Raw genomic sequence first — 24804 nt, forward strand, 5'->3', positions numbered from 1 at the left:
AATTGTTGTTTTTCTTAGCTTTTTTTACCTTTTTATGACAATAAGCCACAAGCCTTAACAGGAATGAAAGAGAATTTGAGATTAATAACTTTGTCAAATCCAAAAGAACCATTGAGAGCGCTTAAGCCTTGTGAATATATTATGTTTTCTTCAGGCCCCAGTAGTAGTGGCAAACCCCAGGATCCCCACAGTGAAACCTTAAGCTTTCCTCAGGTGTGTGTTGCTCTGGTTTTTAGTGGACTTGTGCCAGAGACCAGCAGACATTGAACCCGTTCACCCATTAAATCTTACATTTGAGTGTGCTGATATCAAGCTTCTGTATGACTCTGGTCTAACGCAATTACTTGTCCATTGAAATAGTGAACTTGTTGAAGTGTTAGGGCAAGGTTGGTGCACTTTTATGATAGGAGGCAAAGGGGCATTTCACAGAAACAGTGAGAGAATCTGGGACTTCTGGGTCACATCAAGAATGGTGTCGGTGGGATGTCCATTTTCTCAGTGTGGTGACATGAGAGAGATCATCTCCTTAGGTAACATGGTACTCCTCAAATGTTGCTGGACTGTAATTCCTATCATCCATGATGGTTGGTCATGCTGGCTGGGCATGATAGGAGCTGGAGTGGTTTGTTTGGGGAGAAGCACTTCAGATTTTTGTAGCACTAGAACTATTCAGGAAGCATCTCTCTCTCCCCCCCCCCATTTTTGCATACTAGAGCTTCATTTTGTTTTGGAGTTGTGGCTTTTTGGCCCTTGAGTGCACCCTACCTAAAACAATTCCCAGCTGTTCATAGTTTTCCCCACCATCTAACATTTCCATTCCAGTCAGATTTGATCATAATTGTTGTCAACCTTGGAGAAAATTGGACTCTCTGAACCCACATATAATTACAGAAGAGCCACTAGTGTTGGAACAGATTTCCTTCCATAATGAATATAATCAAACTCCGACCACTGGTACTCAAACAGCTGCCAATAGTTGAGCAACCAGTTTGCCCTTGTCTCGATTTTGGATTGAAATAGTCGCTACGTGTTGATTTAAATGGGCGTAAGTTTATGATCTTGCATCCAGCAATGGAAGCGTACATTGCTTTGATTTTTAATGAGGTTAGTACATATGTACCTAGGTGCAGGATCTCTGCCTTAACTTTCTGAATGTGAACGATAGAACTTTGGAACCACTTACGATTCCTCATTATAAGTTTCCAGTGTGTCTATTCCTCCCTGACATTCCCTATAATTTACACAGCTTTTTCTTATAAACATTGTGAGAGAAGCTAGTTCGTTTTGTTCAGCAGCTGGATGTTGTTCTCAGTTCTGCAATTATGGCATAGGCAAGTTTATGGATGAAATGAAGATGGTGACGAGTCTAGAGAAATGCAATCTTAAGTTCAGCGTGCCTTTAAAAAACCTTGTTTTTGTCAAATCCCAGAAGAAAACAAAAGTACTCTTCTACTGCTTTCATAGCTTTTCATTAATATCAGAAGCTGATTATTGTTGGAGAGAATAACAGAATTACAGAGGTGGGGGGGGGCATCAAATAGCATCTACTCCAACCATCTATCATTGCAGAAAGCCCACTACTGCGGCATCTCATTCAGACTCAGTTTAAAACATCTGAGAAGGGCTGAATTGTGTTGTGTCTGTTTGGCAGTCTGATCCACTATTCATGCCATCAAGAGGTTTGTCCTTAACCATTTGCAATCTAAATACTTTCCCCCCCTTGTAATTCAAACCTATTGGTTCAGATTCTACCCTTTGGATCAACAGGAAAATAAAATCGGTATGTGACAGCCTCTTAATAGTCTCATTTGCAGACTAAATGTGCCTGACTCCAGCTTTTCATCCTAGAGCTTAGGCCAGATCCACACCATACATTTAAAGCACATTATTTCCCTGAAAGAATTCTGGCAACAGTAGTTTCCACCTCAGAGAGATATCATTCCCCAGCATCCTTAACAAACTGCAGTTCCCAGGATTCTTAGGGGGACACCATGTGTGTTGAATGTGGCTTAAATGTAGGGTGTGGATCAGTCTCAAGGCCCCTGACCATCTTTGCTGCTTCCTTAGTTACATTCCATTTTGCTGGTATCTACCCCTTTTGCAGTGCCTTGGAGCAAAATGTTTAAAGGTGGTGGTCCCAGGGCCGGTGTTAGCTGTGGGGCTCCAGCAGCTTTCTGAAGGTGCTGGGTCTTAACGCTGGGCCTAGAGAAGAAAGTGGGCTTGGTGCATTTTGTTCTTTTTGTTCTTTTAAGGTTTGGTGCATCCTTTGCTGTGTAATCACGAAATAACCTGTCTTAAAAGAACTGTCACACAAATTACTGGCCCCACTCTTCCGTGTGCTAATATTAGGAACACAAAAACCCATACATTGCACTTCTCACCCTGGAGGAGCTCTAATGGCAAACCTACCTCCAGGCAGTAGCTGGAGGTGAATGACTGCCGGCAAGAGAGGCTTGACCATGGGGTAACTGAAATCTACATATTGTGTAATGTAGATGATGAGAATTCCTCAGTAAGACATGTTAACCACAGGGGGAAAGCTGCAAGAAATAATGTAGACTTTTGATCACCTTGCCCTGACCCAGGAGTTTTCATGTCCATTTCTTCCTGTTGCAGAGAAGTACTGTAATTGAAGGAAATAAATGTTCTATAGTGTTAGTTAGGGACGCGGGTGGCGCTGTGGGTAAAACCTCAGTGCCTAGGACTTGCCGATCGTACGGTCGCCGGTTCGAATCCCCGTGGCGGGGTGAGCTCCCGTCTTTCGGTCCCAGCTCCTGCCCACCTAGCAGTTCGAAAGCACCCCTAAGTGCAAGTAGATAAATAGGTACCGCTTTCTAGCGGGAAGGTAAACGGTGTTTCCGTGTGCTGCGCTGGTGCTGGTTCGCCAGAGCAGCTTCATTACGCTGGCCACGTGACCTGGAAGTGTCTCCGGACAGCGCTGGCCCCCGGCCTCTTAAGTGAGATGGGCGCACAACCCTAGAGTTGGACACGACTGGCCCGTACGAGCAGGGGTACCTTTACTTTTACCTTTTACAGTGTTAGTTGGCTTGCAATAAAGCCTATTGCCATGGTTTCAGCAGAAACCAAGAAGTCACTTGGCTAAAGGCACCTGGGCCTACACTGCAGTTTCACAAGGCAAAATGTAAAAATATCTCCACTTTTCCTGTACAGAAGTAAACAGAGGGCTTTCAGATGCACAAGTTGGCAGTGGGGGTCAAGGGGTTGCAAGTGCGAGTAAGGGCTGCTTTAGGTTACTTCAGGTCACGACACTCCATCAAAGGAATTCCCAGTTGATTTGATAGCAAGCATGCACAATGCCAGCATTATGCCATGGTCTCTTTAGCAGAGCTAGCATCCGGCTTTGGAAATGGAGTGAAATTGCTTTTCTTTCTCTTGCAGATTGGATTATTGGGGAGCATATGTGGTTTTTATTGCTTGCTTGGGATTCTGAGCATTGGGGATATCTAAACCGCTGCCAAAAGCAGAAAATGCATTAGTAAGCGTGATGCATGTATTTTTTGTCTTCTTAAAATATATTTATATTGCTCAACATGGTGGCGGTGGCGGGGGGGGGCAGGCTTTATTTTTCTAAGCGTGCAGGAGATTTGCTCATAAAAAGGTCTCTATTTATAAATCTTAGCTGTAAATGATTCCTTCCCATAGCAACACACAAACTAGGAAGTCAATATAAAGGTAAAGGGACCCCTGACCATTAGGTCCAGTCATGGACGACTCTGGGGTTGCGGCACTCATCTCGCTTTATTGGCCGAGGGAGCCGGCGTATGGCTTCCGGGTCATGTGGCCAGCATGACTAAGTCACTTCTGGTGAGGCAGAGCAGTGCACGGAAACGCCGTTTACCTTCCTACCGGAGCAGTACCTATTTATCTACTTGTACTTTGACGTGCTTTCAAACTGCTAGGTTGGCAGGAGCAGGGACCGAGCAACGGGAGCTCACCCCGTTGCGGGGATTCCAACCGCCAACCTTCTGATCAGCAAGCCCTAGGCTCTGTGGTTTAGACCACAGCACCACCCGCGTCCTTTTAGGAAGTCACTATAGAAGTGCATAAATGTGCTCCTCGTCGGCATCCTTTCGCCTCGTGAGAATCCTTAAGCACAAAGACCCATAATTTTTGATGGTCTGAATGTTGTTGGACTTTGAATAGCATATCATAGAGATTCTACATGTGCTTCTTCTCCTACCAACCCCCACCTTAATGCAGACAGCACCTGGTGCACTGTGAAGATTTTATATAAGGTAATAAAGGTTGGGGGAACTTGCTCTCACATGCTTGTTACAAGTGATCCTAACTGTGGCATTGAGAAGACTCAAGCACTCACATGTCGCAGAAGAGATTTGCCCATCCAGCTCCTGCCATCTCCACGGCGATAATGACTTCTAGGTGCATGCTGCTTCAGGTAGTTACATGACAAGTGCATAAAGGAAGGCACGAATCACTCAGACTTCTTCTAGGCACTTCCTTGTAGCGTCTAAATTAAAGCACCCTTTGTCAAGCATGCTCAAGAGTTGTGTACAGAAACCCCAAAGTAGTATTCAGTACTGTATGTGCTTTCCCTTGCATTAGTTCCTTGTACTAATCAAGAAATCATTCTTGCATCAAAGAGGGAACAATTTCTCTGCTCAGGCTTCTTTTCCTCTTGAAAAAGTCGTGCTTTGTATGTGTAATCCTATTATATGAAGTACTGAGCTGTATATAAATCATCTGGCTGGAACAATTGGTTGGATTTGGAGACATAATCCTTCAGGTTAGGTCAGTGCTTCTCTGGGACCTTCTGTTCTGCATTACTAGATTTCTAAGCTGAGGCAAGGAAATTCAGTATTCTAGGCACTAGCTAGCTAGGCCGGGGTGAGCACAAGGTAGGTCAGCATCCCTTGGTGGATCTTTGGGCGATTTTCAGTAGACCAGGAAGGGTTTTCTGACTCCCAATTGCTTAACAATAGCACCTGAGTTAAGTGGCCGAAATGAAGAAAGCTGACCAGAAGAGGGCTTTTGTGTGAAAAACTCAGTTTAGTTCCCATGCCGAAAACCGTATGTCTGTTGCACGCACCTGGCTCTGCTTGGTGAATCACAGGGATCTTATAAAAAGCAAAAGTATGTCTGACAAGTCTGAAGTCTACCCACCCGCCTGACCAAAACCGTCAAATGTTACTTGTATTGGACTAGGCAGATGTTCTCTAGGAGTGGACTCTTGTTGTAGTGATGCTCTCTTGAGTTCCTTGTTCTGCCCTGTTATCCCTTGCAAAAAGTAATAAGCAAGCTGGGCTGAACCTTTACTTGATTATCCAGAAATCCAGTCCCCTCAGTTTAGGAGTGGATGCCGTATTCAAACAAGAGTTTGCATTCAGATAAAACAAGAAACAACCCAAGGTATCCTTTCCACCTAAGCTGGTTACATATCTAGTTGAGAATTCTCCATGGGGAACAATATCTGACCAGGCCGTAGGATTATGATCCTAAACACATTTACTGGAATGTGTTATATTCTGCTTCTTAGGTCCAGGGTGGTTAACCTGTAGCTTTCCAGATGTTGCTGGATTACAGCTTCCCTCATCCCTGACCATTGGCCATGCTGATGGGAGTTGTACTCCAACAACATATGACTGGTCACAGGTTAGCTGCTCCTCCTGAATTTCTCAGCTGTTGTGGGTGATATTCTCTATAGTAACAGAATACTAGCGTGCTAGCTAGCGACTCACAGGATACAGTGAAGTTGTAGAAGCAGCCACTGATGGATTCTATGAGCTGGCAGGGTGCACATTAATGCATTTCATGTGGCTATAAAAAGGGGGCGGAGTGAGGGGCAACTGATTCACATCTTCACTTTTGCTCAAATGGAAAAAATATAGTTATTAAATAGCAGGTGATATGAGAGGAGGGCAAAGGTTCTATAATATTCCACTGCTTCAGTTCTGTCTTAAGTCACCAATGAGCTTAATTTTGGATCCTTACTACAGTTGGAGGAGGAGGGTTTTCACTTTTATGATGGTTGCAAGTGCCTTGTTGGGATGACAAAGAAGGTCGTGTTCTTCACCCAACCCCCTTCCCAGTCTCCGGGCCTCTAGCGGGTAGATTTAATTAGCATGTTGCTAGATAGGGCAGACCTCTGAGAGAAAAGGAATTCCATAACTGAATAGGGTATTATAGAAACATCTGCACTCCTAACAGCACCCACCTTCTCCCGGCAGAAGTAGCTGGCCCCGTACAAAGAGCAGCTACATTCCTCCCTTGATTAGATTAGCAATAGGGTCTCTCTACTGCAGGGGTCAGCAACCCTTTTCAGTTGTGGGCCGGTCCACCATCCCTCAGACCATGTGGTGGGCCAGACTATATTTTGGGGGGAAAATAAAAATGAACAAATTCCTATGCCCCACAAATAACCCAGAGATGCATTTAAAATAAAAGGACACATTCTACTCATGTAAAAACACACTGATTCCCGGACTGTCCATGGGCTGGATTGAGGTGAATGGGCCGCATCCGGCCCCCGGGCCTTAGGTTGCCTACCCCTGCAATAGGGTCTCTCCAGCCTACATGGTTCTTGGGAGCTGTAACAGATCTGGCCTTGAGTCTCCACTTGATCTTCCTGTCTCAGCCACGTATGACACAAGAATCTTTGTTTCTTGAAACATACTTGAATCAGTATTTTCTTAGACCAATGAGGTTTTGGAGCAGACCTACTACAGAAGATTTGTTTATGTGACTTTTTACATGGCACTATTCTAATTTCCAAATTATATCCCAGTGTGTGTTTGTGTTTGATCACAAAGGTCACCAAGTAGCTAAGGGATGGTGACTTTCTTACTTGTGATCTGGTCCCCGTGATCATGATTTGTGCAGAAAAAGTGCCAATCACATTTATGAATGTGATTTGCTGAGGCTCCCAGAACCGACCTCTGGCACACAGCTGCCATGATTATTATGAAGCATTTCTGTACCTTGTGACAGGAGAGAAAACAAGTAGAAAATGGCCCCGTCCAACAAACCTGGAGGGCCTGCCCAGATTCTGCATTTCCATAGTTTTAAGCCATAGAAAAGACCTACACCATCTTGAATTGCCAGCTTGTCTTGATCAAACTTTTCCATGCATAACTCTTCTCTTTGCACTCCATGCAGTTAGGTATGGGAGTGACTTTGGTTTAAATTCGCAAAGGAGTGCCAAAAAGGTGGCAGGCGTTCAAAACAAAACAAACAAGACTGTAGGCATGGCACTTGAATGGTTTTACACTGTGGCAAAAATAACCACCTTCCCCGCTGTAGCACCTGCTTCCTGGATCATCCACCTCCCACATTACTTTCCACTTAGATGACAGTTGTGTATGAGAGAAGAAATAAACCCCTATAAAGGTTAATGATAAGAAAAATAGGATTATGATTGCAACCAGATAGCCAAATTAACTCAGAAGCAGGGAAGAACCTGCTGTAAATCTAGTCTTTAAAGCGCGCGCGCGCGGGGGGGGAATCCTCAGACCCAGGGGCCTCAACTGTGTCTATCTGGCCCTCTGATCTCTCCCCATACCACCTTCTCTCCTCCAGCCTTGCCTCTCGCCAGTCCTGCTTCATAACTTCCTTAGGTGTTTTGGTCTGGCTGGAAAATGTCATTGAAGTCTAATGATGCTTTTAACTTGCCTGGAGGGGGAGTGTGAGTAGAAACTAACCTCTTGTGCATAGGTGGATGTGTTGCTACCAAACTTTTAGAAGACATCTAAAGGCAGCCCTGTTTAGGGAAGCTTTTAATGTTTAATAGGTTATTGTATTTTAGTGTTTTGGTGGAAGCCACCCAGAGTGGCTGGGGAAACCCAGCCAGATGGGCGGGGTGTAAATAATAATAATAATAATAATAATAATAATAATATATTATTATTATTATTATTATTATTATTATTATTATTATTATTATTATTGCTATGCCCATTTTTGCCACTGGCCCCACCCACCTTTGATATTTGCAGCATCCACACACATCCCCCCCCCCCTCCAAGAAGGGAAGGTAGGCTTCAGGCTGAAAAACATCCACATCCACACCACACATGCCAAACACTCAGATCACTTTAACAGATGTGGTTTTCCTAACATAATCCTGGGACCTGTAGTTTGTTAAGGGCGTTCTTGAAGAGGAGTAAGAGTTCTTGAAATGTATCATGTGGATATGGCCAAAGGTCCCTCCCCTGAATGATAGGGCATTATTTCTGCCAAGCTAAAGATGTGAGCTCCCTGCATGCTGCTTTCAGTGGTGCATCAAGCATGACCTTTGAGGTTAATGGGTGTGTGTGTTTAGTGAAAATCCTTTGGTTTTTGTGGCATTCACGTTCTTGAGATACTGAAATGCCGTTTCTGTTTTTCTCAGCTCCCTGCCGACCTTGCAGTGACACGGAAGTCCTCTTGGCTGTCTGCACTAGTGACTTCGGTAAGTTTATTTGATTTCTCCGTTGCTGTTTCCTTCACCATCACTCTCTCAAACCCCTCTTTCCCCACTCCCTCATTGTGACAACCTGCTGGATTTGGCTCGCAGAGACCTCAGCAAACAGTGAGCAAACTGAAAGCTCCGGATTGCAACAAACAAGGGAGTCCTTTTCTTCCCATTTCGGAGTAAACAAAGTGTGTCCAGAAGCACAAAGGGGGAAAGGGAGGAAAGGGCTTTTATGGGTTTTAGCTCTGAAGAGCTTCAATTAAAGTCATTGTATTTGGCTAGCTCTTTTCTGTGATGGACAAAGAGGGACAGGCGGCAATAATAGAGGTAGAAGTTCAAAGGTTTTTAGGGGAAAGCATTAGGAATTGCCCTCTTGATGTTCCTAAACGGAGCCTTAACAAAAGCCCAAATACTCAAATGCCTGTTTTCATATAAATGTGGGTTGGGGTTCTTTTTGGGGGGTGGGGAAGGTAAAAAAAGAAAAGAATGGATGAGTTTTACATGTTATCCCTTTATGATGTGGATGGAGTAGGGCCCTTTTCTACACCATAGTCCTTTTTGTCCCCATAGAGGCCAGCCCACAATGTGCTTTAAGAATAGCAGAATATGAGATGGGGCAGTCTGCATCAGGATGGAATAGGATAATGCTGTGGTGGTCAGGGGGCGTTGCGCCTAGCCATGTCACTATTGCAGTTTAATTTGGCCCCTATGACTGGGCTCACCTTTCAGTAAGCTGGAAGTCCATGATGGGCGATGAAACTAGATTTGAAAAACTGAAAGTTAAAACAGTTCCAATTCAAAGAACTGTCTGTGAGCTGTGAACCACTGAGAAAACAGATCTCTTTCATGTGTCTATCCACTGAAACTGTGCCATATAGTCTCATTTGTGTACAGTCATACCTCGGGTTACAGACGCTTCAGGTTGCGTTTTTTCAGGTTACGGACTCGCTGAAACCTGGAAGTACCAGAATGGTTTACTTCCGGGTTTCAGCAGTCGCACATGCGCAGAAGTGCTAAATCATGCTTTGCGCATGTGCAGAAGTGCCAAATTGCAACCCGCGTGTGTGCAGACGCGCCGCTGCGGGTTGCGAACGTGCATCCTGCACGGATCACGTTCGCAACCTGTGTGTCCACTATATATGAATTGCTGTGGTGTAAATGGCTCTGATCAGTTTTGTAAGAAAAGAGCATGCCAGAATATGTAAGCTTAATTGCTTTATTTTGCTCTAAATATATTTTGCCTGAGAGAGTCTGATACAATAGTTCCTATTTGAGGTTTGAAAATTTCCAACGCCCTGAGTTCAGCTACTACAAGGTATCCTCTTTCTGTCTAGCCTTCCCCAATGGTCTGCACACAATGATCTTATGCCCCCCTTAGTGTCTGATGCCTCAGATACTAATGTGTTTTAAAGTAAAGGTAAAGGACCCCTGACAGTTAAGTCCAGTCGTGAACGACTCTGGGGTTGTGGTGCTCATCTCGCTTTACAGGCTGAGGGAGCCGGCGTTTGTCCGCACACAGTTTTTCCGGGTCATGTGGCCAGCATGACTAAGCCGCTTCTGGCGAACCAGAGCAGTGCACGGAAACACCGTTTACCTTCCCGCCGGAGCGGTACCTATTTATCTACTTGCACTTTGACGTGCTTTCGAACTGCTAGGTTAGCAGGAGCTGGGACTGAACAATGGGAGCTCACCCCGTCGCGGGGATTCGAACCGCCGACCTTCTGATCGGCAAGCCCAAGCTCAGTGGTTTAGACCACAGCACCACCTGCCACCATGTGTTTTACCTTGCTTATTTCAAATGGTGGTATGTCTGTCGTGTTGGGGAGGGGGCTTTTCTTCGTCCTGCTGAATGGGACCCTAGACTTCTGCCCTACCCTGATGCCGCCACTGAAAAAGACAAGTGGCTTTGCCCAACGTGACTTGTGAGGTAGCAGTTTTCCTCCTAATGATCGTTAGAGAGCATTAAAGCAATTTTCCCACGCTTGGAATGTTAAGGAAATGTTGTAATGAAACAGCTGGGCATGTTGGGTCTTGGACATGTGCTGCAGATATAAATACAGTGAACAGAATGGGCAATATTCTGACTGGGGGCGTGAGGGTGCAGCACCCAGGAATTGCAGTGGGATTGATCTAGGTTAGCCATGGTGGAAAATGCTGCCCAGACAGGTGGCATCTTGCTGCAAGTGTTTCTCCCTGGCAGTGTGCCAGAGAATTCAATGTAAATGTTCCTGGGTCATTAATAGAATGCAACTGAAATGGCCTTCTCTCTCTGTGTGTATTTAATAACCTTAAGCATGCAAACCCTATTCGGTGGTGCTTTCTGTAGGAGGAATTTTGAGTATGATATAACACTTTGTTGTGAGTAACAACTTCAAAAAAAGACAAATCTGGCTGCCTGTTGTAAATTTAACATTTAAAAAGCTAGTCATGCAGGTGTTATGACTTCAGAGCAGGAATATACAATGAGGCTAAGAAATACTCTAAAGCAGGGTTGCCCATACTTGGGTCTCCAGCTGTTTTTGGACTACAACTCCCATCATCCCTAGCTAGCAGGACCAGTGGTCAGGGATAATGGGGACTGTAGTCCAAAAACAGATGGAGACCCAAGTTTGGGGAACTCTGCTCTAAAGGAAATGTGTTTTGAGGGCAACATCGCTTGAATTGTACCTCTCTTTCTGGTGGTGCCACCATCCATTGTCTTCAAGGGTGCTGCTGAATCAGTTGCCCCAATTATAATCCTTATGCATGACCCAACTGATATTAAGCGGAATGTTAGGTGAATATATTTGCATGCATAAACCCTCAACCTAATTATGTGTCCAAATCTTTCTCCCCAGTTGTCAGAGGTACCATCCAAAATGTAATCAATGAGGAGGAACAGCAAGATTCCATCATTGACGTGAGTGTGAACAGAATCTACAGGCAGAAGACCAAGATCTTCAAGCCCGCAGAGGAGAGTGGGAGGTGGCGAGGACAGATCAAGACCCTGCTGCAATGTGGGGTGAAACCAGGAGAAGGAGACTTCCTCTTCATGGGCCACATGCACTTTGGGGAGGCCAGGTTAGGCTGTGCCCCTCGCATCAAAGACTTCCAAAGGATGTACAAAGAGGCCAAGGACAAAGGGCTGAATCCATGTGAAATTGGCCCAGACTGAAAATGGCATTCCTGAACCCTTGGGGCTCGGCCAAAACTAATTCTTAGTTGCTGCAGATGCGCTGATCTAAATGGAACTAATAACTTGGAGTGGAACAATCTGATGTCAGGAGTGACGTTCTCCTTTTTGGAGGTCCTTAAGAGGTGATTGGAGGAGCATCTATCGGGGAGGGTCCAAGTCTAGTGACTCCTGCTGAAGCAGGAGGCTGGAGTCCAGGACCCTTGAGGTACCATATAACTGTTATGATCTTACGAAATACAAGAACCACAGAAGCCAATCCTTGAGGCCAATGGCACTGTTACACGAATGGAGGTACGAACCAAACGATCCAAGGCTGGACTGCAATCCCACATCTTGTCCACGTGAACTAAATTATTTTTTTTTGTAACTTCCTTAGGAAAATGACGAAAGAGGAAATGTGTCACAATCTCCATGTCTTAAAAATACTAGTCGACTGATGACCCTTTGTATCTTTGTAATACTAATGTTTTAAAATGTGTTAAGCAGATGTAGCATTGTTGCATGGCATAAGAGGATGACAGCATGGTAGAAGCCGGTGAAACCATCTTAACGTGGATGCTTTGTAAAAAGCTTGGTGTACAATAATTGAAATTGTTTCTTATGACAGAAATTTATGAAACCAAACACTTTCTTTCCTTTTTTAAAAAAAATTAAAAGAATGTACAATTGCCACCTGCAATTTTTGCTCAGGCTGGTGAGTTGTTTCCAGAGAAATAAAAAGTTCCTGGATTTGAGCCAGTGTTATTGTGACTTCCATACATTCTTCCCTTCCCTGCTTTAAATTTTTCAAGGTGCAAAGGTGCTGTTCTGTATCAGAGAAGTGACAAAAATACTACTTAACCCTCATGCTTCCTTTGTTTCATGTTCACACATGTGCCAGATGTCTGCACTGACTTCTGTCTAGGTACAAGTTCCAGTGTCAGTATTGAAATGTAGCAGCCTGTAAAAGGTAAAGGGACCCCTGACCATTAGGTCCAGTCGTGGACGACTCTGGGGTTGCGGCGCTCATCTCACTTTACTGCCCGAGGAAGCCGGCATACAGCTTCTGGGTAATGTGGTAGCACCCTGTACCATTCAGCAAACCAAGGGTGCTGTTTCCTTACCTTCCATATAACATTCCCAAGATTTGCCAAGAATGCCACCTTAATTATGACAGCCCTGCAGAGATTCTAATACTCAAAGACCTATAGAAGAGATTTGGTAAGTGTCCCACCCTAAACAGAACTTGCGTTTTGTTGGAACACTCATGAGTGTATTTCAAAAGCATTGGAGGGGACAGCTTATAGATAGGGTTCATTGTAGAGAGCAGCCTAACTTGCTATATGTATCCAATGACATTTTTAATAATTCTACCTGGGGGTGTAAATTTGCTTGAACATTGGAAACGTAAATATATTAAAGTCCGAATTATCACAACCACTTATTCAGGTAAAGCTGTTACCTCTGCTCTTTCCCAGTTTTATAACTTTCAGCAGGTACGTGATTCCTCCGTTTCTCTTCTGCTTATCCTATAGGCTGAAAAGTTGCACTCCTAAATTAAATCCAGGATGCTGATCACCAGGAATGACTTTGAATTCTTAGTTCCATTTATATGTGAAATGCGGTATTAGGACATTTGAATGAGTATTGCTAGAGAAGAACAGCTTGGATGGATGTTTGACCACTTTTCACCAGATGCTGCTTTGCAACTAGGGGACATAATAAGATGTTTCAGCTAGTTTTCTGTGGCCACTTCAAAGTCTGCAAAAGTAGAAGCAGCAGCTTGCTGCAGCTCATCTGAGCTAATTCCCAAGAACCTTTCAGATCTCCCCACTCGCCTGGTCTCTGAAGGTGGCACACACGCACACTGGCAGCAAATCAACAGTCAATAAACATTCAGCAAAAACAGAGACTTAATAACAACCTTCTGCAAATTATGCAAATTAAAAGGGAGTTATTAATTGGCCCCTATACAATAACAGGAGGAGGAATCCTTTACTCACTTAGGCTGTTGTTTGAACCTCCTCTCATGCTTACTATGATACAATACGATAATCTTTATTGTCATTGTCCCATACAGAACAACGAAATTGAAAAATCTACGTCAGACATTCAAAAACCAACAAGCTTGCTGTCCCAACTATCCCAGCCTGGTTAGCTCCTAAAAACTCTGATACCCCATAACTGAATACAGTCTACTCACATAGAGACTACCTTACACTGCGTTTAAAACCAAAACTAAGTATTCCCTTTGAGGAATTTTTCCTCCATGTCGTCCCAATCCCTTCCTCTGCATCTCTTAACAAGGGAACTCCTCTCCCAGTTATGTACCCATTTCCCAAAGAAGACTAGCCCATCCATATAGTACATTTCTGTGATCTGAGTGATTCTGGCTCCCTCCTTTATCCTGCAAACCCTGTTTGGAGCCTGGCTTCCTGCCTGCTGCCTCCAGCCACGCTGCACACCCCACGGCCTGCTGTGTATCTGCTGCCAGCAACGTCCCCTGAGGTCTTTATCCTCCCTTACATCTTGTGCTTTGCCACACGGCAAGTTCTCTTTTGTGTGGGAAGTTTAAAAAAAAAATTGCTGACATGCATTGCTACATGCCTATTATTACAATACTGGCAGGTGCACACATTAAAATTACAGAGTGTGCAAGGAAGGCACTGGCTGAACTGTAATTTAATACACAGCCCGTCTGTCTTTCTTATTATATTTTTGTAAAGAGGGATTGTCATGGTCTTGATCATGAGCCACCCTGGATGGCCAGTAAGGCTACACCCTGTCCTTCGCAGAATGATGTCTAATTTGCAATATCTCCTACCTGCATACATAGCCGTTGGCCATAGCCAACATGCCCAGTCTTGTCTGATCTTGGAAACTCAGCAGGGCTGGGCCCAGTTTGTACTTGGATGAAAGATGGCCTGGAAATACTGGGTGCTGTAGCTCAGTGGTAGAGCATCTGCATTGCATGCAGAAGGTCTCAGGTTCAAACCCCAGCATCTCCAGGTAGGACCGGGAGTGTCCTCTGTTTGAAACACTGGGGAAGCCACTGCCAGCCAGTGTTGAAAATGGTGAGTTAGATGGACCAATGGTCTGGCTCTTTGTAAAGGTCCCTATGTTACTCTACCACTCACTTGTCTAGAACTTGTTTAGAACAAGGGCCAGCTAGGGTTGATTTTTAAAAAGACAGTGACGATGGTTTGGAGGTCATAGTCCCTATTTGGGAGTGTTAAACTGGTGGTGAAAGAAAGGCCACTGTGAATACCCCTTTTCCTTACAACTACAGCTGAATTAGATTCTTACTCAGATTCAAAATAGGGTAACACTTTAGAACGGGGTTTCCCAGACTTGGGTCTCTGGCTGTTTTTTTGGACTACAACTCCCATCATCTCTAGCTAGCGGGAACAGTTGTCAAGGATGATGGGAATTGTAGTCCAAAAAACAGCTGAAGGCCCAAGTTTGGGAAGCACTGCTTTAGAGCCTGAGTTTTCTTAATTTTTCAAAATGGCAACTTTTCCTTTCAACATTTTGATGGATTTTGTTTAAAATACACCCCCCCAAAATCATTCATTTGAGGTTAAAATGGTAGTTAATGACTTTGACGCAATAGCGTTAATAGGCAGCACTTTTCTCCGACTCAGAATCTGGCAGCATTCATAATGAGAAATGGCTGGGGCAGTGATGCTGCTAGAATTGGGGAAATGGCTGTCTGTGACCAGATTTGCACAATGTGGTAAGCCAAGCTATGATTCATTGACGACATGGTGCAAATGGGCAGGCTTCCAGAGAGGAACCTCCAGCTGTTTCCTCCTCTGTGGCCCTAGCTGCACCACATTGCGTCAAGCCAAGGTTTAGTTTTACATGCTGTCTAAACCAGGGCTTGTAGTTATTTTTGTGAACTGCCCTGAGATATTCGGATGAAGGGTGGTATATCAAAACAAACAACATCTCCCCTTTCACTAACCATAAGCTGTAGCCAATAAAAAACCTTGAACATAAACCTTGCCTACAGCTTGTGGTTAGTGAGGAGAAGGCTTAACCATGAGCCGCTGTGTATGAGGCCAAACTTTGGCTTAGCTCAAAGTGAAGCGACAGGAAAAAGGACTGGGGAGGTGTGGAGCAAAGCCTCAAGCCCCTCTCAAGGAGGCTACATGTTTGCACAAAGCCATAGTTTGACTCATCATGTGAACCAGCTCTAGTATATGTGTATTATTATTAAAACTATTATTTTACTTTTATTTATTAATAATTACAAGCCCTTCCCCTTAAGGTTCCAGGGTGGGGTACAGCAATTAAAACATGATATTAAAAACAGTTTAAAACAACTTTACTCCTGCCTATATATGTGGAGCTTGGCTCCCACCAATGCATCATTGTGAGGGGGCGGGGGTTGTGAACTTGTACACAACTGAGAAGGAGCTGTGCCTACCTATCTGAAGGGGAATGTGCCTGAGGAAAGTTGCCCCAAGTGATCCCCATTTGCGATAAAGGGATTGTAGGATGAACACATTTCCAATGTCGTTCATAAACAAGCATACTATCCCCCAAAGGCAAAGGTGACATCTTCGCTGGGAAGCATAGCATCAAAGGAGAGTTCCATTTGCCAGGAACAATAAATTCAAGATGGCGTCTGTTCTGTCATAATCCAACTTCAGAAGAAGAGCCTCCTCAGTTTATTAGCTCTCTGATTAGAAGTCTGGAGAACATGTTGCAGGAGATGATGAGTGGGCTGTCTGGACTGGCCTACTTGTGTGTGTGCACGCCCTGAACTGGAAGAGTAAGGGTGTGGTAAACAACATTTCCCTGAAGGAAAGTTTGGAGCCTGCCATTATGAGTTTGTTTTTGTGTACTGCCACTGCAACTGCTGCAGTTCCTGCTTAGAAAAGGGATATGCTTTCCTGCAAGTACCTTGAATGATCTTCTTAAGATGTATTTGGACCTCTGTCTAGAAAAACCTATTATGTCCATTTTAAAAAAGTTTCCTTCAGTTCCACAAGATAGAAATATGACACGTGCCAGACAAATGGGGTTCTAGTAGGCTTAAGAGCTCCATGTTTGTGTGAGAGACCTGTTTTTCCTGCAGTGCTGATCTGGCCTGTCTTTTCTGGTCCATGCATTGTAATGTCCTGCCAGCATCCGCCTTTTTCTGTAGACACAAGGACTGCTGTTAATGCACTGGAGCAGACTTCCTCAAACTCGGCCCCCCAGATGTTTTTGGCTTACAACTCTTATGATCCCTAGCTAGCAGGATCAGTGATCAGGGATGATAATTGTAGTCTCAAAACATCTGGAGGGCTGAGTTTGAGGAATCTTGCACTGGAGGAATGAGACTTAGGATGGCCAGGTGCAAAATAGACTCCTGCACCTTTAATAGTTGCATAGAAGAAGGAAATCAGCAGGTGTAGCTTGCTAAAATTCCCCCTTCTGCAAAACCTCTGTCTGCCAGTAGCTGCAATACACACATGCCCCTGTAAATTCTCTACCACAAATTCAGCCTCAAGGAAAACTCAGATTCTCAAATTTGGCAGCTGGGTCATGCAAGTAAGTATAATTCTGGAAGTTTCTTTTGCATAGTGGTGTGAATGTTCTTTCCCCAGTGTATAGATATTAGAAAACAACTCACTGGGTTGCAAACTTTTTAATAAACAGCCACTGCCTATAATACAACTTAACATGCAACGTTGAATCTTTTCTTGGCATGGAGTTTAAGTGATAGAAGAAGCATTTCTTGCTTAATGCACTTAAGTGCAGCCCTGTGTATGTGAGTGTGTGTGTCTACTCCGAAGGGCACCTTGTTGAGTGGATGTAGGGAATGTTACCTTAAAGCCACATAATAATAATAATAATAATAATAATAATAATAATGATAATAATAATAATAATAATAATTTGTACCCCGCCCATCTAGTTGGGTTTCTCCAGCCACTCTGGGCGGCTTCCACAAAGACCAAAAATACACTAATATGTCATACATTAAAAATTTCCCTGAACAGGGCTGCCTTAAGATGTCTTCTGAATGTCAGGTAGTTGTTTATCTCTTTGACATCTGATGGGAGGGTGTTCCACAGGGCGCCACTACTGAGAAGGCCCTCTGCCTGGTTCCCTGTAGCTTTGCTTCTGCCAATGAGGGAACCACCAGAAGGCCCTTGGCGCTAGACCTCAGTGTCTGGGCAGAACGATGGGGGTGGAAACGCTCCTTCAGGTATAAGACGCTCCTTCAGGTATAAGCGACAAGGCTACCGAAAAGTGACCATTCCAGCATCTAGGATACTGGGACAGCATTCCATGGGCAGCAACAGAAGGGAATGCCCTTCCAATGGAAGGGAAAGCACCATTCAAACTATTAGCAGCTGACATTATCTGGTAAATAGTGAGGAATCCTGTGACAATTATTTTGTGTGAACATAATCCTATATACTAAAAAAAAACCCATTGTGCAACCCAGATAGCAACACGCCATGCATCTTCTACATGAAGTTTCATCTGTAAAGCTAAGCAATACTAAGCTTGACCAGTGCCCGGGTTCAAGACTTTTAAGGAATCTTGTATGTTTATGTTTTGAAAGAATAATCAAAACCTGTATTCCATCAGGCACTGTATACCATTAGGCAGAGTCAGCACAGGTCGCTGCCCTGTTGCGGGTGGAGAAGGGGGCGTCAGGTGAGACAGTAAAATACACAAAAACAATGGAAAGGAACTAAATTTCCTCGCAGGGTTGTGAGGATAAATACGAAGGTGATCTCAGTCTATATGTGGCCCTGAGCTCCGGGGAGGAAGAATGAGGTACAAATGAGAGAAATAAACAAGCCAGGCAAGTCAGCATATCTCATTGTACCTGGCTACCCAAACAAGCAGCAATTATGTAGGTGGAAATCATTGCAACACAACAGGAAGGCAAAAGTCAAGTTTTCCAGCTAACTTGTTGTTGGTAAAGCTGGATGCCCCAGGTAACAAGACAGTTGTGTACGGGCATGGGATGTGCATAAAAACTTTGCACCCGTCTGCAAAGTGAGCGTAGGTGCAGCTTGACAACATTATTCTTCACATCACTTGGTGTGTGCATGGTGGGAATACATTCTTAGAGCAGGTGTTGTTGCTCCAGTCAAAGAGAGAGGGGACAAAGATGCATCTGGGGCATCATGTTTGCCATATCTAACATATAATGCATGTGTAAATAAGGTTACATGTGAATAGGCATATCTTGGAAGGCTGGGGCTAGGTGGGACTGGGGAGCCCTTGCTTCACGTTGCATCTATCTACCTACCTGCCATCTATCTATCTAGAATCCCTTTGTGGCATTCTGTGCACATGTAAAGTGTGGAGTTCTAGGTTTGGGGTCAGTACAATGAGACAATTGAGTTCCATGGGAATCCCCCATCAAACAGCTCCCAACTCAATAGTCCCATTATTCAGATAGATGCGTAGGCAAACAGGCTGTGTACACATCTTGGGCAGATTTATGAAGCTGCAAGAAGCCAGTTGGAGCAAAATAAATATATGGGGGGGATTCAACTAATGTGTCTCATCAGCCTCCTCTCTACCCCCATGCTCCCTGAAATTGGTTTGGGGTGTGTGTGTCAGGAGAACGCCCAAAACAGATGGGGGAAGGGAAGGAGCCTTGTTCTGCCTGGGAAGCTGTTTACTTGTGCAAACAGAACAACTGACATATTGAATTCCTCCCATTACTTTCTTGACGGGTGAGAAGGATCCTAGGTTAGTGGGAAATGCTGAATGTGTCACTGTCGCTCTTTTTAGCCCACGGCTTGATGTTCTGCCCTACAAAATAAAGATAACAGTATAGCACCCCATGGCTCTGAAACACTCTTCTGGCAACCAAAGGTGACCAGGAAGTCCATGCAGGTGAGTGAGTGGCTCCCGATTAGGGTCCGTGCCAGTCTAAAAGCAAACAAGCCCCATCCTCCAAGTCCAGCACAGAAATGCAGAGGGAGGAACATTCATTCAGAAGGTTCCAGGTTCAACCTGCGGAATCTCCAGGTAGGCCTGTAAGAGACACCCTGTCTGCAACCTGGAGTAAAGGTAAAGGTAAAGGTACCCCTGCCCGTACGGGCCAGTCTTGCCAGACTCTAGGGTTGTGCGCTCATCTCACTCTATAGGCCGGGAGCCAGTGCTGTCCGCAGACACTTCCGGGTCACGTGGCCAGTGTGACAAGCTGCATCTGGTGAGCCAGCGCAGCACATGGAACGCTGTTTACCTTCCCACTGGTAAGCGGTCCCTATTTATCTACTTGCACCCGGGGGTGCTTTCGAACTGCTAGGTTGGCAGGCGCTGGGACCGAACGACGGGAGCGCACCCCGCTGCGGGGATTCGAACCGCCGACCATGCGATCAGCAAGTCCTAGGTGCTGAGGTTTTACCCACAGCGCCACCCGCGTCCCACAACCTGGAGAGCCACTGCCAGTTAAATGCAGACACAAGAGTGTTCCAAAAGCAAGAATGAAGAGATACAGCTGAAAAAAAAAGTGAAGGATGAGGCTGCTTGCAAAATACTTGCAACAGTAGACGTTACAATTGCATAACGCAGCACACACCGCCACCCATCCTGGAGTAACTTTAATTACTGGGCAGGTCAGGGTTGGAGTAATATATTGAATGATGTAACATGCCCTAAAACTAATGGGTGAATCATAGAATCGTACAGTTGGAAGAGACTCTAAGGGTCATCCAGTCCAACCCCTAGCAATGCAGGAATCTCAGCTAAAGCTTCCATGACAGATGGCCATCCAACTTCTGCTTAAAAACCTCCAAGGAAGGAGAGCCCACCACCTTCCGAGGGAGTCCGTTCCACTGCCAAACAGCTATTGGCCTCAGGAAGTTCTTCTTGATATTTAGTCAGAATCTCCTTTCTTGCAGCGTGAAGCCAGTAGTTCAGGTCCTACCCTCCAGAGCAGAAGAAAACAAGCTTGCTCCATCTACCATGTGACAGCCCTTGAGATGTTTGAAGATGGCTATCATATCATCTCTGCCTTTCTCCAGAATTAACATACACAACTCCCTCAGGGCACTTGGTTCTCCCTTTGCTTTGCAAGACTTGCTGGGAGCTACCCAGTTTCATCAGGCAGACTGGGAGATGGTGTGAGTGTGAGTCACATCAAAACTACAAGGCCAGGAGGTTCCCCTGAATATGTCTGAATATCAAGTGTGTGGGCATGTAGACTCAAAAAGTACAAGGCTAGAAAGCTTTTATTTATGCATCACTTCACTTCCCACCACAAAAAGTCCAGATGTGACTCTCTGGCTTTTGTCTTTCAGCCAGGTGAAGGAGGCGGCCCACCCATTTGCCCTCTGGCACAGAGAAATGTCCTTTCTTATACTAACAACCCATACTTAGGGGCCATTGTGGCCCTTGCCATTCAACAATGGGATCCTCCATTAGATTTTAACCCTTTGCTGGATGAAGGAATTAGAAGGGACTCGGGCATCATGCAGCCTGACTCTCCCCCAAACTGACAATAATATCATATTTAGAACTTAATTTAGAGCTGTGCAACCACAACACTCTGCACTGAATAGAGAAGGCAGCATTAGGGTGATGTATTAGTGGAACAGAGCCAGGAATTGGGGGATGTCCATGTACTTAGAAGAGTCAGAAGCACCAGTTTTCCTGTGCAGTCATGTTTGCTGACACAGTAGTAATTAAAGTGCCAAGGAGATTTGGACGGGTAGGTGGGATTTGCCAACCTCCAGCAACCTATTCCCCAAACAGGCCTCTCCAGTTAATTAGGGAAATGCTGACTCAAACAAAGTCAAACTGGTTTGTAGCACAGTTTTATTTCCATTTATTTGAATTGTAGGGTGGGTTTTTATTATTATAAAAAAGTACATTTAGTTCATCATCCAGAAGTTAAGAACTGGAAGAGCATATGTAAGCAGTGGTGGAGGCAGGAAGGATGATCCTGGATAGCTCAGTTGGTTAGAGAGTGGTACTGATAACACCAAGGTTGCAGGTTCGATCCCCATATGGGGCAGCAACATATTCCTACAATAGGGGGGGCAGCTGGTTCGACTAGATGATCCTCAGCTTCCCTTCCAACTCTATGATTCTATGACTTCTCTTCTACACTAAGCAAAGGGATATTTTAATACAAACTGGTGGGAACTGCAACAAAATGAAGCACTGCTGTTCAGGATTCCAGCCACCCCATTCCAGTCCAGTGTGCAGTTAGACATATTTTACTTCTAAGGCAGAGATGGGGAATGTATGGTCCTCCAGAGGTTTCTCGACTAAAACTCCCATAATCCCTGCTTATTTGCCATGCCGGCTAGGACCGATGGGCATTGGAGTTCATTATCTGGAAGATAGCAGGTTTCCTGATCCTGCTCAAAAGCGATGACTCCAGACAACACTTAATATAGCATTATATTCTTCATAACAACCTTGTAAAGCTTCCTCCTGGGTAAAAAAAAGGGGGGGATGGGGAGCCACCCTTTCAACAGAAAGAGGATGCTGCTTTTAACACTCACTCATTCAGAAACTGTGGTTTTCCTAAGAACACCGGCATAGTAAGAAGATGTACTGCCTCCTTGAAGCACTTGGAGACTGACTCAGACAAATGGCTGGCACAGAGAGGAGCTGGCTCTAAATGAGACCCATCCATACCTAATTGTTCTTTCATTAATTAAGCCTTCCTTTTTAAACCGGGCTCTTCCTTTAAGAAGACAGCAATGGTGAAACCAGGTGCTCTTGTCTGCTGTAGCTCAAAAGCTGTGTCAATGCTTTTCTCAGAATGCACCTCTTTTAATTGGTTGGTGAGGCCTGCCTTTTCTATTACTGCTTCCTTTACTGCATTAGGAGATACAGGGCAAAGCTTCAGACAGTACTTTAAGTAAGGGGTTGGTGAGGCTCTATAAATCAGGGTCAGGGAACCTCTGGCCATTCAGATGTTTTTATCTTCTACCAAGTCAGACTGTTGGTCCATCTAGCTTGGTATTGTCCACACTGACCAGTTGACGTTCTCCAGGGTTTTAGAGATGGTATATTCCCTGTCTTAGCTGGTGATGCTGGGGATTGAAGCTGAGACATTCTGGGTACAAAGCAGGTGGTGTACTACTGAGCTGTGGCCCTTCCTCAGTTGCGGGACTCCAATACCCTTCAGCCCCAGCCAGCATGGTCAATGGTCAGGAATGATAAGATTTGTAGCCCAACAATACCTGGATGGCCACATCCTTGCTCTAAAGCATTGGCTGTATCAGGAGGAGCAGCACAATGTATGGCACTGAGCAGGCAACAAAGGAAATGGAACATTGGGGATTGATGACCCTTTGTAGCAGTTGTTCCTCACCATGGGTTGTTATCCACTATCAATACAGCTCTAAGTGGGCCTTCCTTCTACCTTATAATTAGGATATAAGCCATTGTCTCCATACGTAGAGCTTTCTGCACTCCCAATGGATTGCCTCATGTAGGTGGACTGAAGAATCAGGCTCCCAAAATACAGGGCATTCCGGTTTAGCACTTTTGCTTGGCTTGAGCTGAAAAGGCAGGTAAAGGCTGGCAAGGAGCTGATTGCTGCCACAGGCCAGGATCGACACCCATCTGGCTCCAGTTGCCCAATGCCAGTGTGCTTCTCTGTGCCAGGCGGCTTGCACCAACAGCGTGGATTTGCATTTGCAATGCTGACTGCTGTGCTATATTTGGTAGATGCTGCAAGGCTTCTGTTCTTGGCACCAGCACCGTCTCCCTCTGGCTCTTTTGTTCTTCCTTCCCCCTTTTCCCACCCTGCCTTCTTTGGTGCGGTTGCTACAGGCAGAAAGCCTGTTGTTGGGTGTGACACTAGCTGCGCCTGCCCCCCTTTTGGCCATTGGCTTTTCTGGGAGGGGGGTTATTGGTTTTGTGTTCTCGTTGTGTATTTTTATGTTGAGAACCACCCTGGAATCTTCAGATGATGGACAGTATACTAGATAGATGGTAGGTAGGTAGGTAGGTAGGTAGGTAGGTAGGTAGGTAGGTAGGTAGTTGATAACAGAGTGTCTAGAGCATGGGTAGGCAAACTAAGGCCCGGGGGCCAGATCTGGCCCAATCGTCTTCTAAATCCGGCCCGCAGACTATCCAGGAATCAGCGTGTTTTTACATGAGTAGAATGCGTGCTTTTATTTAAAATGCATCTTTGGGTTATTTGTGGGGCATAGGATTTCGTTCTTTTTTTTCTTTTCTAAATATCGTCCGGTCCCTCACAAGGTCTGAGGAACAGTGGACCAGCCCCCTGCTGAAAAAGTTTGCTAACCCCTGGTCTAGAGTCTAACTGCTAGAAGCAGTGATGGAGCCGGAAATGATCACTGGTTGTCATATACTTCCTCTGAAAGGAACCAACTCCTACTACTTCAGAAAGCATGATAATAAGCTAGACCAGGGTAGCCGGCATGGTGTTCTCCAGATGCTGCTGAACTGCAACTCCCATCATTCCTGACTATTGGTCATGCTGATGGGACTCGGACGCCACATTGGCTACTCCCAGAAGCAGCCATCAGGGCAAGAACACTTTCTTGGCCTCCCTTCACCCACATGGCTGTGGCTTACCAAGAGGAAGAGGAGCAAGGCAGTGGTGATTTTACCACAGTACAAACATATAGGTGGAGCTATTCCGGTGCTCCCTCCAGTGCATTCACACCACTCTGATCTCACCTCAGCCCTCCTCCTCCTCTTCCTCTCAGTAAGCTGCTGCAACACTGGTGATGGGAGGTTGGTACGCGCCCCTTCCTTGCCAATTGCTACTAGCTAGATGGGCCTGCTGGTTTGATGCAAACTAGTCATTCCGGTCGCCTCATTATCTGAATATATTCTTTCCATGTGTTAGGGACCAGTGGCAGTCAGAAGCAAATGGTGTGGCCCCGTGCGGCTGGGGGCAAAGGGTCAGAGTGTGGATACTGTAGTCTAAGATGAACTGGTCAGATTCCAGAGCAGGATCTGGATAGGGGTTGAGCAGGAACCTGTTCTGCATCTTCTGTCACCGACGAGTTGCTCCTACTTGGAGCCAAGCCCAGAAAAACACAACAACAACAAAGAGTCTTGTGGCACCTTAAAGACCGGACCCATTTATTATGGCACCAGTTTTCATGGACTATAGTCTATGCCTTAATAAACACATTAGTCTTTTAGGTGTCACAAGTCTCTTTGATGTGTTTGCTGCGACAGACTGACATGGCCATGCTTCTGGGAATTGCTACTATGGAAAGTCTAGAATCGTTTTTATATAATATTGGCA

General features: G+C 45.1%; 1 protein-coding gene across 1 annotated transcript in view; it reads left to right on the plus strand.

Moving 5' to 3' along the window:
- Nucleotides 1-12337, plus strand: part of METRNL (meteorin like, glial cell differentiation regulator) — a 28276-nt gene extending 15939 nt beyond the window's left edge. The window contains exons 3-4 of the mRNA XM_053376129.1: nucleotides 8366-8425; nucleotides 11266-12337. Of these exons, the coding sequence (XP_053232104.1) occupies nucleotides 8366-8425; nucleotides 11266-11582 (377 nt within the window). The 3' untranslated portion in view covers nucleotides 11583-12337. The remainder of the gene's footprint in view (nucleotides 1-8365; nucleotides 8426-11265) is intronic.
- Nucleotides 12338-24804: the final 12467 nt, after the last annotated feature.

The sequence above is a fragment of the Podarcis raffonei genome, chromosome 2 (assembly GCF_027172205.1).
Source record: "Podarcis raffonei isolate rPodRaf1 chromosome 2, rPodRaf1.pri, whole genome shotgun sequence".
Taxonomy (NCBI): Eukaryota; Metazoa; Chordata; class Lepidosauria; order Squamata; family Lacertidae; genus Podarcis; species Podarcis raffonei.